Genomic DNA, 14,090 nt, shown 5'->3' on the forward strand with positions numbered 1-14,090 from the left:
CTGAGCACTGCTGGATGTTGCCCCAAAACAAGGAACAAAAACAAAGGACTCAGGTTCATTAGACTGTTAATTTATTACAGTAAAAACTTGTTTCATTCCTGCTGTCTGGTATAGACATCGGGGTAAGTACTTGACAAAAGACAGAGGAGATGCTGGCCTCGCCTGTGAGAGACTCTCGGAGAGAGAAGCCAATCAGGCTGTGAGTGAAGTCAGCCGCGCTAGCCCGCGGGCCCTGAGACGGGCGCTTCCTGCAGACAGGGCTCCTCTTTCATGCCTCATGGCACAGGCGGCTGCTCAGTAAGTGAGTAAGGAAAGGCATGCGAGAAAGGCACAGGCCTTACTTAATTTACTAAACGTAACAAGGTTTCACAGAGCAGTTCAGGTGTGAATCCTGAAAGAAGACTTGGGCATTCACCAGCCAGGAGGTCCACAATAAGATCTGCCCCGGGAACTTTGTCCTTACTCCACACAGCCATAAAGGGCGGGCCAAGCAGTAGTTCCGCGGGGAGCGTGCTTGCCTTGCACACAGCCGACCCGGGTCCCGTGCCCAGCACCCCATCAGGTCCCCCAAGGACCACCAGGAGTCAGCCCCGAGCACCCCTGGGTGTGGCCCCCAAAATAAAAACAAACAAATTCAGAAAAGCAGCCGTAAAGGCTATTATCCGATGCCGACTAAAACTGCGTGACTGATGAGTGACTTGGGTTTACCTCTGTGTGCAGCTCAGCTCTTTGTTTTGTAGCAGTGAAATGTTATTGTCCCTGTAGGTGGAGCAGTATAGCTCATAATACAGTTTAAATTATTAATGCATAGCCAGTTGAGAATCAGGAGGGCCTAACAGAGCTCTTTGCAATTTGTTGTGTTAACTGAAGCTTGGCCAGGGACTGGTCGCTTATAATTTTTATGCAATTATAGTTTGATATCATCCGGCTTTTCTTTGGTGTAACTACATGCTAAAGGAACATAAAACATAAGGGAACGATTGAATTCTTGTAGCAGTTAATCAAAAGGATAACTAAAGGGGCCAGAGCGATAGCACAGCGGGTAGGGCCTTTGCCTTGCACACGGCTGACCGGGGTTCGATCCCCAGCATCGCATATGGTCCCCCAAGCACCGCCAGGAGTAATTCCTGAGTGCAGAGCCAGGAGTAACCCCTGTGCATCGCTGGGTGTGACCCAAAAAGCAAAAAAACAAAAACACAAAAAAGAATAGGTGAAAAGAGATCTATTTCAGTTCACCTCTAACATTATTAGCAGTGTCGCAGTAAGGAGAAGGAACTACCCAGAGAGCAGGAAGCCAGAGAGGGTGATTACCATGTTGGGAATTCCTGTTATTGGGACTGATGAACTCACATAGGCCTGTTTCCAGTTCCCCGACCCAGAGACTCCCATCCTTAGTTCCCTCAGGGCTCCTAAGCCAAGGTGAGGGAGTGTGCCCTCAGCACAGTGGGAGCTCCCTGTCCCTGGCTCCGGTACTGTCACGGCGAGTGTCAGCTGCCAGTTTCCGTTATGTTTCCTAACCTCTTGCTCTCTGCTCCTTGCCTCCCCCCGGCAGAAAGCCCGAAGGAAAGCTCAGAGCCGACGGGGTCGCCAGCGCCCGTGATTCAGCACAGCTCGGCCACCGCGCCCAGTAACGGCCTCAGCGTCCGCTCCGCAGCTGAGGCTGTGGCCACGTCGGTCCTCACGCAGATGGCCAGCCAAAGGACAGAACTGAGCATGCCCATACAGTCGCATGTGATCATGACCCCACAGTCCCAGTCTGCGGGCAGATGATGTCTCCCCTGCAGGAGAGGTCCCCAGCCAGAGCTCGCCCGCCCAGAGTCAAGCGAGACGCCATCTTCCCCCTCCCCTCTGCCTTGGACTCGGCAGGACGAGGGAAGTTTGTGTGTTGTGAGTAATGGACAGAGGCGGGGCTTTTCTCTGTAGCCTCAGGTCATGTATGTTGACACCTGTACTAGGAGCCTCCCAGCCCCAGAGCCACATAGATCATCCCCCAAAGTGGGGGTTTCTTACGTCCCCCCCATAGCCAAAGGCCTTTCCAGATGGTTCGAACAATCACCCCGGCCCCATCCATGCACGTGGATCTGTCTCTTTAACACTAACCCGCGCCCTTCATGGTTTTGGGTTTCTCGGTTCCGTCCTCCTCTGGCTGTTACCTTCTCGTCCGTTACCAGCATGCTACTTCCGGCTAGTAGAGGAGGCTCGAGTTGATGGCATCATCACCCGCCGACCCACCCCCACCCGCCCACAGACTCAGGACGCTGTCTCCCAGTACCTGCTTCTTCATCCCCTTTCCCTTTCTAAATACGAGTTAAAGCGTTCACTTATGCAGAGTGTAAGGTTACCTTTACATACGAAGTAGCAGTATTTTCAGCTCTTCTATCAACTTTATTCCTTCTCCCTACCTGCTGCCAACCCCCACCTCCTCCCCTAAAAGTCCACACACACAGGGCTGGAGCGATAGTGCAGCGGGAGGGGCACTTGCCGAGCACTCGGCCCACCCAGGTTGGATCCCCGAGTACCACTAGGAGTGCAGAGCCCAGAGCAAGCCCTGAGCACGGCCAGGGCTGCCCAAACCAGCCCCCCACGACCCTCCCACACCACCACTACCAAAAAGAAAATAAATACGCACGCCAAAAAAAAACAAAAAGTACCTCCAAAAGGGTGAAAAGAAAGAGGAAGCCCAGGGATTCTAGGGCTCTTTTTCATGTACTTCCAGAGCTATGGTAGCTCGTTTTGTCCCTGGAGTTTTCCCAGTGCCTTGGGGGGCCTCTCACCTCCCACCTGGCTAACCTTGACTTGTGGCCTTAGTAAATACTGCTTGGTGGTGAAAGGGGAAGGAGGCCGCCCGACTGGCCAGCTCTAGCCCCTCCTCAGCAGGCAGGTAGGAACAATGTATCTGAAAACTCAAATCAGGTTACTGGATTGACTTTTTTTTTTTTTTAATGTTTTATGAGTTTACTGGCCGAAGCATCCTGTTCCTTCTGGCCATCTTCCCGCTCTCGCCTCTCCCCTTCATGTCTCTGCTCCGATTGGTTCATGCGAGAGCTGGCCCAGAGGCTGAGATGCAGGCTTTGCACATCAGAGCGCCAGATTCCCTCCCTGGAAGTGCTGGGCGTGACCTGAGCACTGTGCAGAGAATCACTCCCAAGGACCTCCAGGTGTGCCCGTCCCACTCCCCCAAAAGACAAAACAGAAAATAAAAATAGATTCAATCCTCTTGGAAGCTCTCCTCTGGCGACTGCGCCCTCCTTCGCTCTCCCCCATCTCAGCTTCATAGTTCTGTCTTTTTTCTGAATCTATTAAGGGTCTTGCATTCTCAAGTGTCCCTCATCCTCTGAATCTGCTTTTACTTTTCTTCCCCCCTTTCTTTCTTATATTTTGTTCGTTTGGTTGGTTTTTATCTTGTTTGGGGGTGCTACAGCTACTGCCAGCTCACTGCCCAGGGGTTGCTCCCAGTAGTGTGATGATTCGAACCCAGGCCCTCACACATGCAGGGCGAGTGCTCTACCACTGAGCCGCGCCTCTGCCCCCTCGACCTCCTTCTGGCTCCCAGCAGGGCCGCAGAGGCCTCTCTGGCTGCAGTGTCCTTGGCTGTCTCTGCCCTGCAGTGCTTCACCATGGTCCAGCAGGAGACCTCTTTGGCGCCTAGGCCGGGCCCTGGGTGGGCTTCTTGAATTGAATCAGGGCCAGGGGCGGGAGAGGGACAACTTTGATTTCTAGCCAAGAGCCCTTCTTGCTGAGTTCTGTCCTGCCTGGGAAACCGGTGGCTTCGCGTCAGCCCTTCTTTCTGCGGAGAGTTGGTTGCAGTGGAAGAGCTCATCTCTCATTCCCTCTTTCTGCCCCTCTACGACTTCTCTGCTTTCGGCTCTGCACTGTGCATTTCCGTCAGGGCCATCAGAAGCAACCCAGAGCCAGAGCCTGTGCGTAGCTAGGTCAGCTGGAATCGTCTTCAGATGAAACCCTTCCCGTTGCCCCAGAACCACCTTCTGCCCACGCCAAAAACGCCCCCTTACACATACAAAGTAACTGCCACCTTCATTTCTTCTTTCTTCTTCTCGACTGACTGTCCTAGGGAAATGGAAATTGTTCTGGGCTGTAACCACCCCCCTCTTCCAAGGGATCCTGGGAACCAGTCCGATAGCATGTTCTACTGGATTGGGTTTTCCTTTCCTCTCCTGCTTTCAGAGCCAGTGCGGAACAAGCCCAGCCTGGTGGGGAAAAAGCAGTTTCCCCATCTCGAGGTCATTCAAGACGAGCAGCCGGCAGAGGGTGTGGTAGGAATAGCCCAGCGGTCGGTCACATGGCCAGCCTGGGTCCCACCCCCAGCACGCCAGATGATCCCCACAGGACTGATTCGTGATCGCGTGTCAGGAGGAAGCCCTGAGCAGAGACACGCATGGCTTAAAAAGAGCCATTACAGGGGTCGGGCACTTGCCTTGCGCACAGCCACTCAGGGTCCGATCCCCAGCACCCCACATGGACCCCGCCCCCCAGCACCACCAGGAGTGTGACTCCTGGACACAGGACCTGGAGTCAGCCCTGAGCACTGCCAGGTGTGACCCCCAAACCAAACCAACAAAAATTCGCAGCTGGCACAGCAGACGGCAGCTCGCGGGCTCCTTCCGGGGACTTCCTTGTGCTCTGGGTGCTTCTGATTTTGTCAGATTTTTCACTTACTCTCTTGGTTTCCCACTGGCGGCCTTGTCCTAGAGCCTTGACTGAGTTCATGGCTCCTAAGGAGCCTTCAAGAGCCCTTGGCTCTTTTTCTCCCCCCACCCACCAGTCAAGTGATCTTTCAGGTTAGACGTCCAGTGGCGGCTGCACCGTGGCCTGCCCTGCGCTTGGCCCTGAAGGGAGCGGCCGGGGGCCTGCCGGTGTTGCTGTGTGGGCCGCTCACTTACGGGAAGGGGCCCACCTCACATCGGAGCCCCCGTGTAGAATTCTCCTTTGGCGTTTTCACCCTGGAGGGGGGGCCCAGCCAGAGCCTGAGCCGTCGGCTGGAGTGACCCGAGAAAAGGCCGAGACTAGGCAGGCTGTCCAGCCAGCTCTCTCGCTGGCCTTCAGTGTCCCTAAAACGACCGCGTTTACTCACCCCAAGCTCTCGCCCGTCTCAGAGAGTGACCCTTTCCTCTGCTGCTGCCAGCAGGTGCCTGCTCCCCCGCTCCGGCTTCCAGGCCCCCCCGGGTCAGATCAAACAGAGACAGTCACTTGGCCCTTCCTCAGGCCAGTCCGGGCTGAGGGGAGACATTGTAAATGGAGCAGGAAGTCTACACGCCCTGAAACTCTTCCAAGTGAACGCAGGGCTCAGGCGTCACCCCAAATTCTCAGCTGCCAGACGCACAAGCCGGAGCCATAAGACAGTGCGCTGCTGGCCCGGGTTCGAGATCCCAGGGTTCCCCCAAGCACCGCCAGCAGTGACCCCCGAGGACAGAGCAAGTCCGCAGCATGGCCAGGTGTGACACAGCAAGGACCCTGGTCGAGAGTTGGGAAGTTGGAAACAGCCTTCCCGTGTCTTCTAGAAAGGCCCGGGAGCGCAGGGCTTCCTGTGCGACTCCCTGCCGCTGGGTCCCTGCCGCCCGCACGCCCCCCCACACACTCTCGGCGGGGGGAAAGGAGGCACGGGCCCGCCACCACCTCAGCCTGCTGCCTCCCCTTCGCCTGGGCTCGTTTTCTGTTCTGTGCCTGAGCCGTTCCTCCAGCACCAGCCACCCTGGTGGACGGGCGCGCAACCAGACCCGGCCCTTTCTCCGTAGCATGCCCCACCCAGCAGGCGGCCCAGACTCCCCCCAGTGCCTGAGGCTCGCACACTCCCTTCTGGAGGCTCCCTTAACGGTGCTCGCCCCGACAAAGCTCTCTCCCCCCCGAGTTCCCTCCTTCTTTCAAAACATCCTTCCTATCCCCGAATCGTTATTTCCCATTAATATTGTACATTGCATACGCAGGAAGGAAATGTATTTTTATAATTTCATAACCCGTGCAATTTCATAACCAGCATAGAACCCCGTCTTCCTACCTGTGTCACATACGCCTTTATCGATATGCTCGTTCTGCTTTCTTCAGACTTTTGTTTGACCGGGGCGGGGGGAGGAACGAGAGACCTGAGGACCCTAAGGCAGATGAGAGGGACTGCCCCGCACACACAGTCCTGTCTCACTCTCCCGCACACCTCCTCCTGCCCCCAGTGTCCACCTGATCTGTCAGTACACAGGACTATGCCCACTGACAGAATTGCCCGCCCCGCCCCGGCCCCCAAGGCGGTGACCGACGGGAATGAGCTGATGTGGACTCGGGCCAGCATCCCACCCTTTGCACTAGTTCATGCCTCTTTCTCTGTAAATGCAAATCCAGAGCAAGAAGGGCAGGCATGCATTCACGCTGCTAAGGCTTCTTTCTTTTTCCAGTGGGGCCTCTAGCACAGAGCTGTCTGAGGTGTCGGCTCTGAGAAATGGCTCTGGGGGTCGTGGATCTAAGCACTGTCCACCACTGGCACCGTCGTCTGGGAACTTGTTAGAAAAGTGTATCTGAGCCCCGCTCCAGACCTACCGAGTGAGACGTTCTGGAGGTGGGCCTGACAAGCACTCCGCATTTGAGGCCTTAGGGGCGTCCCGGGAAGTTGTAGGGCGCCTTTGATATTTTTTAATACCACCCTCTGCCTTAGCACTAACACTGTTTCTTATTTCCTCGAGTCCCTCCCTTCAATACTGTTAGAACAACCACCACAGCATTCATCTCGCCGTCTAGGTCTGCCTTCTGCTCATTTCTAAACTCCATCCCGGATGGGGTTGTCCCACATCTGCCTCCAGAATGGTCAGTCAATGGTCTGTGTTACAGGAAGACCAGCTAGAGCTTTAACTGACCACACACCCACACACACACACACACACACACACACACACACACACACACACAGAGTCATCAGAGCTCTCTCTCACTCTCGTTCTCTCTCTCTTGCTCTCTCTCTCTATCTCCACCCCCACCCCCACCCCCGATCAGGCAGGGAGGACATGACATGAGCCTCTGGCCTCAGTGGAGGCTGCAGCCTCCTGACAGCCTCTGTTAAAAACAAGGCCGTGTGTACTTCCGGTTGTATCTTCGTTCTTCTGTATACTTTGACATGTAGCAGCACCTCTCATTCGCATCAAGGAACTCGATTCTGGGTCTGGGCCTCCCCTGGTCCACAGTGGGGGGGCCCTGCTCAGTGCGGGGAGGCAGTGCTGCAGGCTGTTTGGTTACAAAACCTTCTCCCTCCCCTCCACAGTCAGCGCGACCCCTGTGAGCAGGATCTCACAGGTCAGGGCTGAGGCAGAAGCTTCGCTCTCTTCTCCCCGACGCCCCTCTCCCTGTCCCGTGCCACTTAGCAGTTACTCCCCAGCCATGCCTTCTCCCTCTCTCCCCCGCCCTGACATATATTGTGCCTTATTTATGCTGCAAATATAACATTAAACGATCAAGAGAACCACTGTCATGTCTGATGCTTGATGAAGTCCTCTGATGCGCAGGTCTCACTGTCCGATCTTTCTGGGTGCTCACCGGGCCGTGGAGTCCGATCTTCCTCGCCGCACTCCCCAGGAGAGGAGGAGAGGGATTCTGATCCCTCCTTTCTATGCAGGGAAGGAAGCAGGTGGTTTATGTATGTCACAGAACATAGCGGAGGCCAGGAACGCGGGCTCTGAGCTGTGTGGCTCTGAGGGCGAGAGCTCCTGGTGTCACAGGAGCACTTGCCAGAGAGTAGCACAGCAGAGAGCATTCACCTTGCATGCGGTCAACCCGGGTTCGGTTCCTCTGTCCCTCTCGGAGAGCCCAGTAAGCTACCGAGAGTATCCTGCCCGCACGGCAGAGCCTGGCAACTCCCCGTGGCATATTCGATATGCCAAAAACAGTAACAAGTCTCACAATGGAGACGTTACTGGTGCCCGCTCGAGCAAATCGATGAGCAACGGGACAACAGTGATACTGTGATCTATTTTACCCTGGGCAGGCCTGGAGGATGCCCGGCAACACTGAGACCGTGCAGTGCCGGGGGATTGCCTAGGGCTCTGGCCCTGGGTGTGTGGGCCTTACCTGACCAGTGAGATCTTTGTTCTGGGAAACAGCTCTGAGGGCCTTTTCCATTGGCCTTAAGGTAGTGGATCTAAGGAATTGGCCTCCCAGCGTCCTGTCCCCATCCCCTTCCAAGCCGTTCAGAGCAAAACAGCCAGCCCACAAGAAGTTCCTGCATGCCTGGGGAAAGCCCACAGACACACAAGGAGAATGCAGAGCTTCCATTTCTGTGTGCTGTGCGCATGGGGAAGAGGTGGGTTTGGAAATAAGGGCTGGGGGCCGGAGCAATAGCAGAGCGGGTAGAATGTTTGCCTTGCACGCAGTTGACCTGGGTTCGATCCCCAGGATCCCATATGTTCCCTCAAACACCGCCGGGAGTAATTCCTGAGTGCAGAACCAGGAGTAACCCCTGAGCATTGCCAGGTGTGACCCAAAAAAGTGAAAGAAAAGAAAAAAAAAAGGAAATAAAGGGTATAATTTGTTTAGAAACAAGTAAGAGATGGTTCATAAGAAAAACAAGGGGCTGGAGCAATCGTACAGCAGGGAGGGCGTCTGTCTTGCATGTGGCTCACCCAGGTTCTGTCCCCAGCATCCCATATGATTCCCCAGTGCCAGTCTGGAGTAGTTCCTTTTTTTTTTCTTTTTAGGTCACACCTGGCAATGCTCAGGGGTTACTCCTGGCTTTGCACTCAGGAATTACCCCTGGTGGTGCTCAGGGGACCCTATGCGATGCTGGGAATTGAACCCGGGTCGGCCGCGTGCAAGGCAAACGCCCTCCCCACTGTGCTATCGCTCCAGCCCCTGGAGTAATTCCTGAGTGCACAATCAAGAGTATCTCTTGAGCACTGCTAGGTGTGACCCAAAATTTAAAAATTAAAAAAATAAAAAAGGTAATACTTAGGAACTTTATGGAAGAGAAGGGTAGGACAGTCCCTGCTGACTTTAAAAAAAGAAATTTTTTTGAAGTAAAACAGATTTTATTTGAAGGGCTTTGAAGGGGAGGAGGGAGAGAAAGTGTGAGAGAGAAGAATATGGGTCCAGGAGAGCCTGGGCTTCTCCAAGGGCGGAGAGAGCCCCTGCACACACCCCAGCATTAGATAGAGGAGAGTGAAATGCACCTTCAAGAGGGGAGATGCGGGTGACACATGTGCTCTGCCACATGGCGCAAGCAGCACATGGGCTCAGGCAGCATATGTGCCATTGTTTTTTCATTTTTAAATTTTATTTTCATAAAAGTTTGTTCACAATAATTGATTACATTCAGTATTTCAGACACCAATCCCACCACTATTACACCTTCCTACTACCATTATTTTGAATTTTCCACCACCAATCTCGCCTGCCATAGGCAGGTGCTAAATAATTTATTTTGCATTGCTTTTTTTTTTTTTTTTTTTTGGCTTTTTGGGTCACACCTGGCTCTGCACTCAGGAATCACCCCTGGTGGTGCTCAGGGGACCATATGGATGCTGGGAATTGAACCCAGATCGGCCATGTGCAAGGCAAATGCCCTACCCGCTGTGTTATTGCTCCAGCCCTGTATTGCTTGTTAGAACTAGCTTGAGATGTCACATGCTCCTGGAATTCTAAAATTTTAAATAATTGGGGTCTGGGGACCTCACTGCAGCAAGCTAATCGGTTCCAAGATTCATTTGGGAGTCTCTGGATCAAGGCCATTAATGTGCAAATGGCACCAGGAGGCAGTTCGTGGTCATGACAGCCAGGACCCCAAAGAGGCGGGGAGTCAGGAAGGAGCCGCCCATCCCTGATCCCTTAAGGCCTGGAGTTTTTAGTCACTGGTCCTGCGTACCTGGGTGTTTCGTTGAGTTTTGAAGGTTCAAGACTGCGGGATTCATTTGGGGCAGAGGAGGGACGAGGCCTGCTCCCATCTGAGGCACCCCGGTAAAATCAGCCTGACACAGGGGCCAGGGACAGATGTCTCTGGACCAGGCGAGCCGCTCAGTTCCAAGATTCATTTGGGAGTCACTGGATCATGGCCGCTGATGCTCTGATTTCTTACCCCTGTGTCTTCACCGTGTTTGTCATCGGCAACAGTGAGGACGGTGAGCCGGGCTGAGGAACTGACCCGGTATGGCAGGTTCCCAGAGTTCTCAGCAGGAGAAAAGCGATTTTCAAGCTGGTTTTGGCTGATGATGGGTAGAGTGGACACCAGTAGAAACCGAGTTTCCTCGGGAGGGTGAGGATGGCAGTGGCCTTCGCTGTGCCCAGGTGGGGAACACAGGGGGGTCCAGAGAAGGGTATATCAGCCCAAGAAGGGAAGACTGGGAGGAGACTCCAGAGTGAACTTGCCGTCCTGAGTGTGGGTCTGTGGGGCAGGTGGCCTGGCCTGCGCCAGTGCTGCATTGAGTCCCCAGCACCACGGACAGCCCCAACCACCTCCCCACCCCCACTCCCCCACTCCTGCCCAAATCAGAAGCTGCTGGAGGATGCAGGTGGCTCAAGGCTGGTGCCCCAGGTTGCAAGTCCATCCCAGCAACACATTGTCCCCCAAGCATTGCCCAGGGGGCCATCACACATAAGGGCTGGAGCCATAGTCCAGCAGGGGGGGCGTCTGCCTGGCACACGGCTGATCTGGATTCGCTCCCCGGCATCCGTATGGTCCCCCAAGCACCCCCAAGAGTGATCCCTGAACGCAGAGCCAGGGGGCTAGAGGGGATGCCGAGGGTCAAAGCTGGCTTGGCCACGTGCACAGCAGGCGCCCTACCCACTGTCCTGTCTCTCCGGCTTCAGCCTCTGCTCCCCTTTCCCCTCTCGTTTGTTTGGTTGGTTTTAGAGTGGCCCACCCAGTGATGCTCAGGGGTTACTCCTGACTCAGCATTCAGGAATTACTCCTGGCAGAGTCAGGGGACATATGGGATGCCAAGGGTAGAACACGGATCGGTTGCTTACAAGGCCAGCGCCTACCTGCTGCACTGTCCCTCTGACCCCCATGAATAACCTTCTTCTTAAGAAGAAAAAGATAGGACAGGGGCTGGAGCGATAGCACAGCAGGTAGGGCATTTGCCTTGCACGCGGCCAACCCGAATTCGATTCCCAGCATCCCATATGGTCCCCTGAGCACCGCCAGGAGTAATTCCTGAGTGCAGAGCCAGGAATAACCCCTGTGCAATGCCAGGTGTGACCCAAAAAGGCAAAAAAATGAAGAAGAGCAAAAGCCAGACTGACACAGTTGTGCGGGGATGGTCTCAGGGAACACTTTTCCCCAGGGCTCTCCCAGGCAGTGCTCAGAAAGCCTGGAGGCCTCTTGCAGTAACACTCGGTGAGGCCCAGTGGCTTGAGCAGGTGGAGCTGCTCGCCAGGGCTGGGCACACATTTTGCACCCAGCCTAACCTCAGAGAACATTTTAAGGACACCTCCACGCCAGACCCTGTGGGCTTGGGGAAAGTGTCTCAAATAATGCTCACCCAAGGAAGGTCTGTCACTGTCATCCCATTGCTCATTGATTTGCTCAAGCGGGCACCAGTAACGTCTCCATTGTGAGACTTGTTGTTACTGTCTTTGGCGTGTCAAACACACCACGGGTAGCTTGTCGGTCTCTCCGAGAGGGGCGGAGGAATCGAACCCAGGTCAGCTGCATGCAAGGCGAACACCCTACCACTGAGCTATCGCTCCAGCCCCCAAGGAAGGTACTTTTTATTTATTTTTGGTTTGGGGGTTGGGCCCGGCTGTCCTCGGGACTTAGTCCTGGCTCTGTGCTCAGGGGGTCCCTCCTGCCAGGGCTCGAGAGACCATATGAGATGCCAGGGACCGAACCCGGGTCAGCCAGTGTAAGGCAAGCACCCTACCCGCTGCCCTGTCTCCAGCCCCGGAAGGTGCCTTGTCTGTGTTTTAGGTGGAGAAACAAGGCCGAGAGGGTAGCGTGCCCGGGCTGACTCGTAGGCCCTGTCTCATGGCCCTCTGATGCTGAGAAAGCCCGGCTACCGCCCCAGCGTCCTTGGCAAGACTCGTCATGAAAAGTCACGGCTGGTTTTCCTGAAGGCAGGAGGAGTCCAGCAGAATGAACCCATCAGGTGTGGAGAGGTCGTCAGAGAAAGCCCGATTTTCAGGGACATCTTGGTCCCAGGGCCTGTGGATCTGCGCTGTAGCCCACCCTTCCAAGCCAGACACAACCCCTCTGTTCCTGAGAAATGAAGCGCCGGCTTGGCAGTGAGGCACCGTGGCCACAGGGTGGCAGCACCACTTCAGTGCTGAGGACGCTGGGACGCAGCCGAGGCCACTCGGGGGCTCTGCTCTCTGCTGAAGACGGGGTCTGTCCACAAAGTTCTCACGGGACCCCCATTTTCTGGGGGCTGCAAAACCTGTCAGCTTCCTGGGGCTGGAGTGACAAGCACAGCGGGTAGGGCGTTTGCCTTGCACGCGGCCAACCCGGGTTCAAGGAATTCCCAGCATGCCATATGGTCCCCCAGCACCGCTGGGAGTAATTCCCGAGTGCCTGAGCCAGGAGTGACCCAAAAAGAAAAAAAGAAAAAAAAAACAAAACAACTTAGATTCCTTCCTGCATCTCATCATCTCATTTTCCAGGCCCAGGTCTCAGAGTAGCAATTCGGTGTTTGGCCGAGAGCACATGGGCAGGGCCGTGAGTGGGGGGAGGCCTTGCTGCAGCCCCCCAAGGGCTGTCCTGGGCCTGGTGGTCCCCTACCCCCTGCCCTGCCCACAGCCTTTCTCTTCTTTGACTCAGTAAATTCAGAAAGAGAGGTGAGCAGTTGGGGCTCTCCAACCTGTTGAGGGAGTGGGGGCTTCTTGAGGGCCCCCCAGGGCCCGGCTCTGACAAAGCAGCTGCAATTAATGCCGTTCCCTGCGCTGCAGACAGGATTTATGCATCTAATAAAGTCTCTGACTCCGGGCTGAGGGGCTGGGGCTGGAGACTGCGCGCAGGAACCCCCCGGGGCACCCTGGGAGGGCTCTCAGGTGGCTCTTAATGGAGTCGTGCATCTCCGGTGCCTGCTCCAGACGCCCCCTCAGGCGGCCGTGCGGGCGGGGCCCGGGGACCACAGGTATAAGAGGCGCGTGGCTGGGGGGAGGCAGGCGACAGGCAGCATGGATTCCAGGCGGGCGGCCGCACTGCTGCTGCTGCTGCTGACGGGCTGGGGCCCCGCCGGAGGCACTGAAGGCGCCCAGGAAGCCGGGAGCTGGGACGGAGACCAGAGCTTCCCCGTAAGTCGGCGCCCCCTCCCCGGGCCCTTTCCTCTACCTGGGTGCCCAGCTGTGCCTTAGCTGCAAGCGTCCTGGGACCGTCCGGGCCCTCGCTGTGTACGCACGTGAGGAACCCACCAGCTCCTTGGCCTCCCAACAGCCTCCCACTGGCCGCTGCCCCCCCCCACTCCGAGGAATAGTCCCAGGCCTTTGCCCACCCTCCTCCCGATGCCCCACCCACAGGAGGAAGACAGTGGCCCCCACCCGCTGCAGGATGCCGAGACCCTGGGGCCCCTCTTGCATTTCCTGCTCCAGGCCTTGAAGAGACCCAGCCGGACTCCAGCCTTCCTGTTTCAGCCCCAGAGGTGAGTCCGGAAGGGCGCTGGGAGGGCAGAGGCTGGAGATGGGGAAAACAGCAGCCGAGGGAGGGGGCCCGAGGCGGGCGGGACCCCCGGGACAGCTGAAGCGGAATCTCGCGGGATCTCTCCCCAGGTTTGGCAGAACCTCCCGAGGCCCCTGGAGCCAGGAGCGGCTGAGCGTCCGAACGGGGGAGGGGCACAGCTCCCCGTTCTGGAGCCTGGTCGCCCCTCAGCGCTTCGGGAAGAAGTGACGTGTCAGCCGTCCACCTGTCCGCATGCCAGGCTGCCGGCCCCGTGTCCCCTGCCCCGTCCGCCGCCCCCACCCCCCAATAAAGCTGCATGGCTCTCTGGATTCACGGGTCCGCCTCTGGGACTTGCAGGGCCTGAGGAAATTCTCGGGCAAGGACCACAGCCGCGTCCAGGTTCCCCAGAAGTGCCCGGGCTGCACCCAGCTGCGGCCACCTGCAAGGCAGCGGGTGACCTGGCGGCAGATGGCCCAGGGCTGGCCTCCGCTCCAGCAGCTGGGCGCGGGCAGCA

General features: G+C 56.3%; 2 protein-coding genes across 4 annotated transcripts in view; both read left to right on the plus strand.

Annotated features, from left to right (window-relative positions):
• Positions 1–8,624, plus strand: part of LOC101553126 (cyclic AMP-dependent transcription factor ATF-7) — a 121,611-nt gene extending 112,987 nt beyond the window's left edge. For all 3 annotated transcript variants that reach the window (XM_004601540.2, XM_055125318.1, XM_055125319.1), the window contains one exon: positions 1,553–8,624. In XM_004601540.2, coding sequence (XP_004601597.1) covers positions 1,553–1,770 — 218 coding nt within the window. In that variant the 3' untranslated portion in view covers positions 1,771–8,624. The remainder of the gene's footprint in view (positions 1–1,552) is intronic.
• Positions 8,625–9,607: 983 nt separating this feature from the next.
• On the plus strand, positions 9,608–13,866 carry NPFF (neuropeptide FF-amide peptide precursor). The gene is made up of 3 exons (XM_055125320.1): positions 9,608–13,215; positions 13,438–13,559; positions 13,687–13,866. The coding sequence occupies exons 1-3, from the start codon at positions 13,099–13,101 to the stop codon at positions 13,802–13,804; spliced, it is 357 nt and encodes a 118-aa protein (XP_054981295.1). The 5' UTR covers positions 9,608–13,098; the 3' UTR covers positions 13,805–13,866.
• The last annotated feature ends 224 nt before the right edge of the window (positions 13,867–14,090 follow it).

The sequence above is a fragment of the Sorex araneus genome, chromosome 2 (assembly GCF_027595985.1).
Source record: "Sorex araneus isolate mSorAra2 chromosome 2, mSorAra2.pri, whole genome shotgun sequence".
Lineage (NCBI taxonomy): Eukaryota > Metazoa > Chordata > Mammalia > Eulipotyphla > Soricidae > Sorex > Sorex araneus.

Coding starts and splice junctions, on each gene's coding strand:
- NPFF (XM_055125320.1), top strand. CDS start 13,099: ATGGATTCCAGGCGGGCGGCCGCACTGCTGCTGCTGCTGCTGACGGGC. Junction 13,216..13,437: donor ACGGAGACCAGAGCTTCCCC/GTAAGTCGGCGC, acceptor CCCCACCCACAG/GAGGAAGACAGTGGCCCCCA. Junction 13,560..13,686: donor TTCCTGTTTCAGCCCCAGAG/GTGAGTCCGGAA, acceptor ATCTCTCCCCAG/GTTTGGCAGAACCTCCCGAG.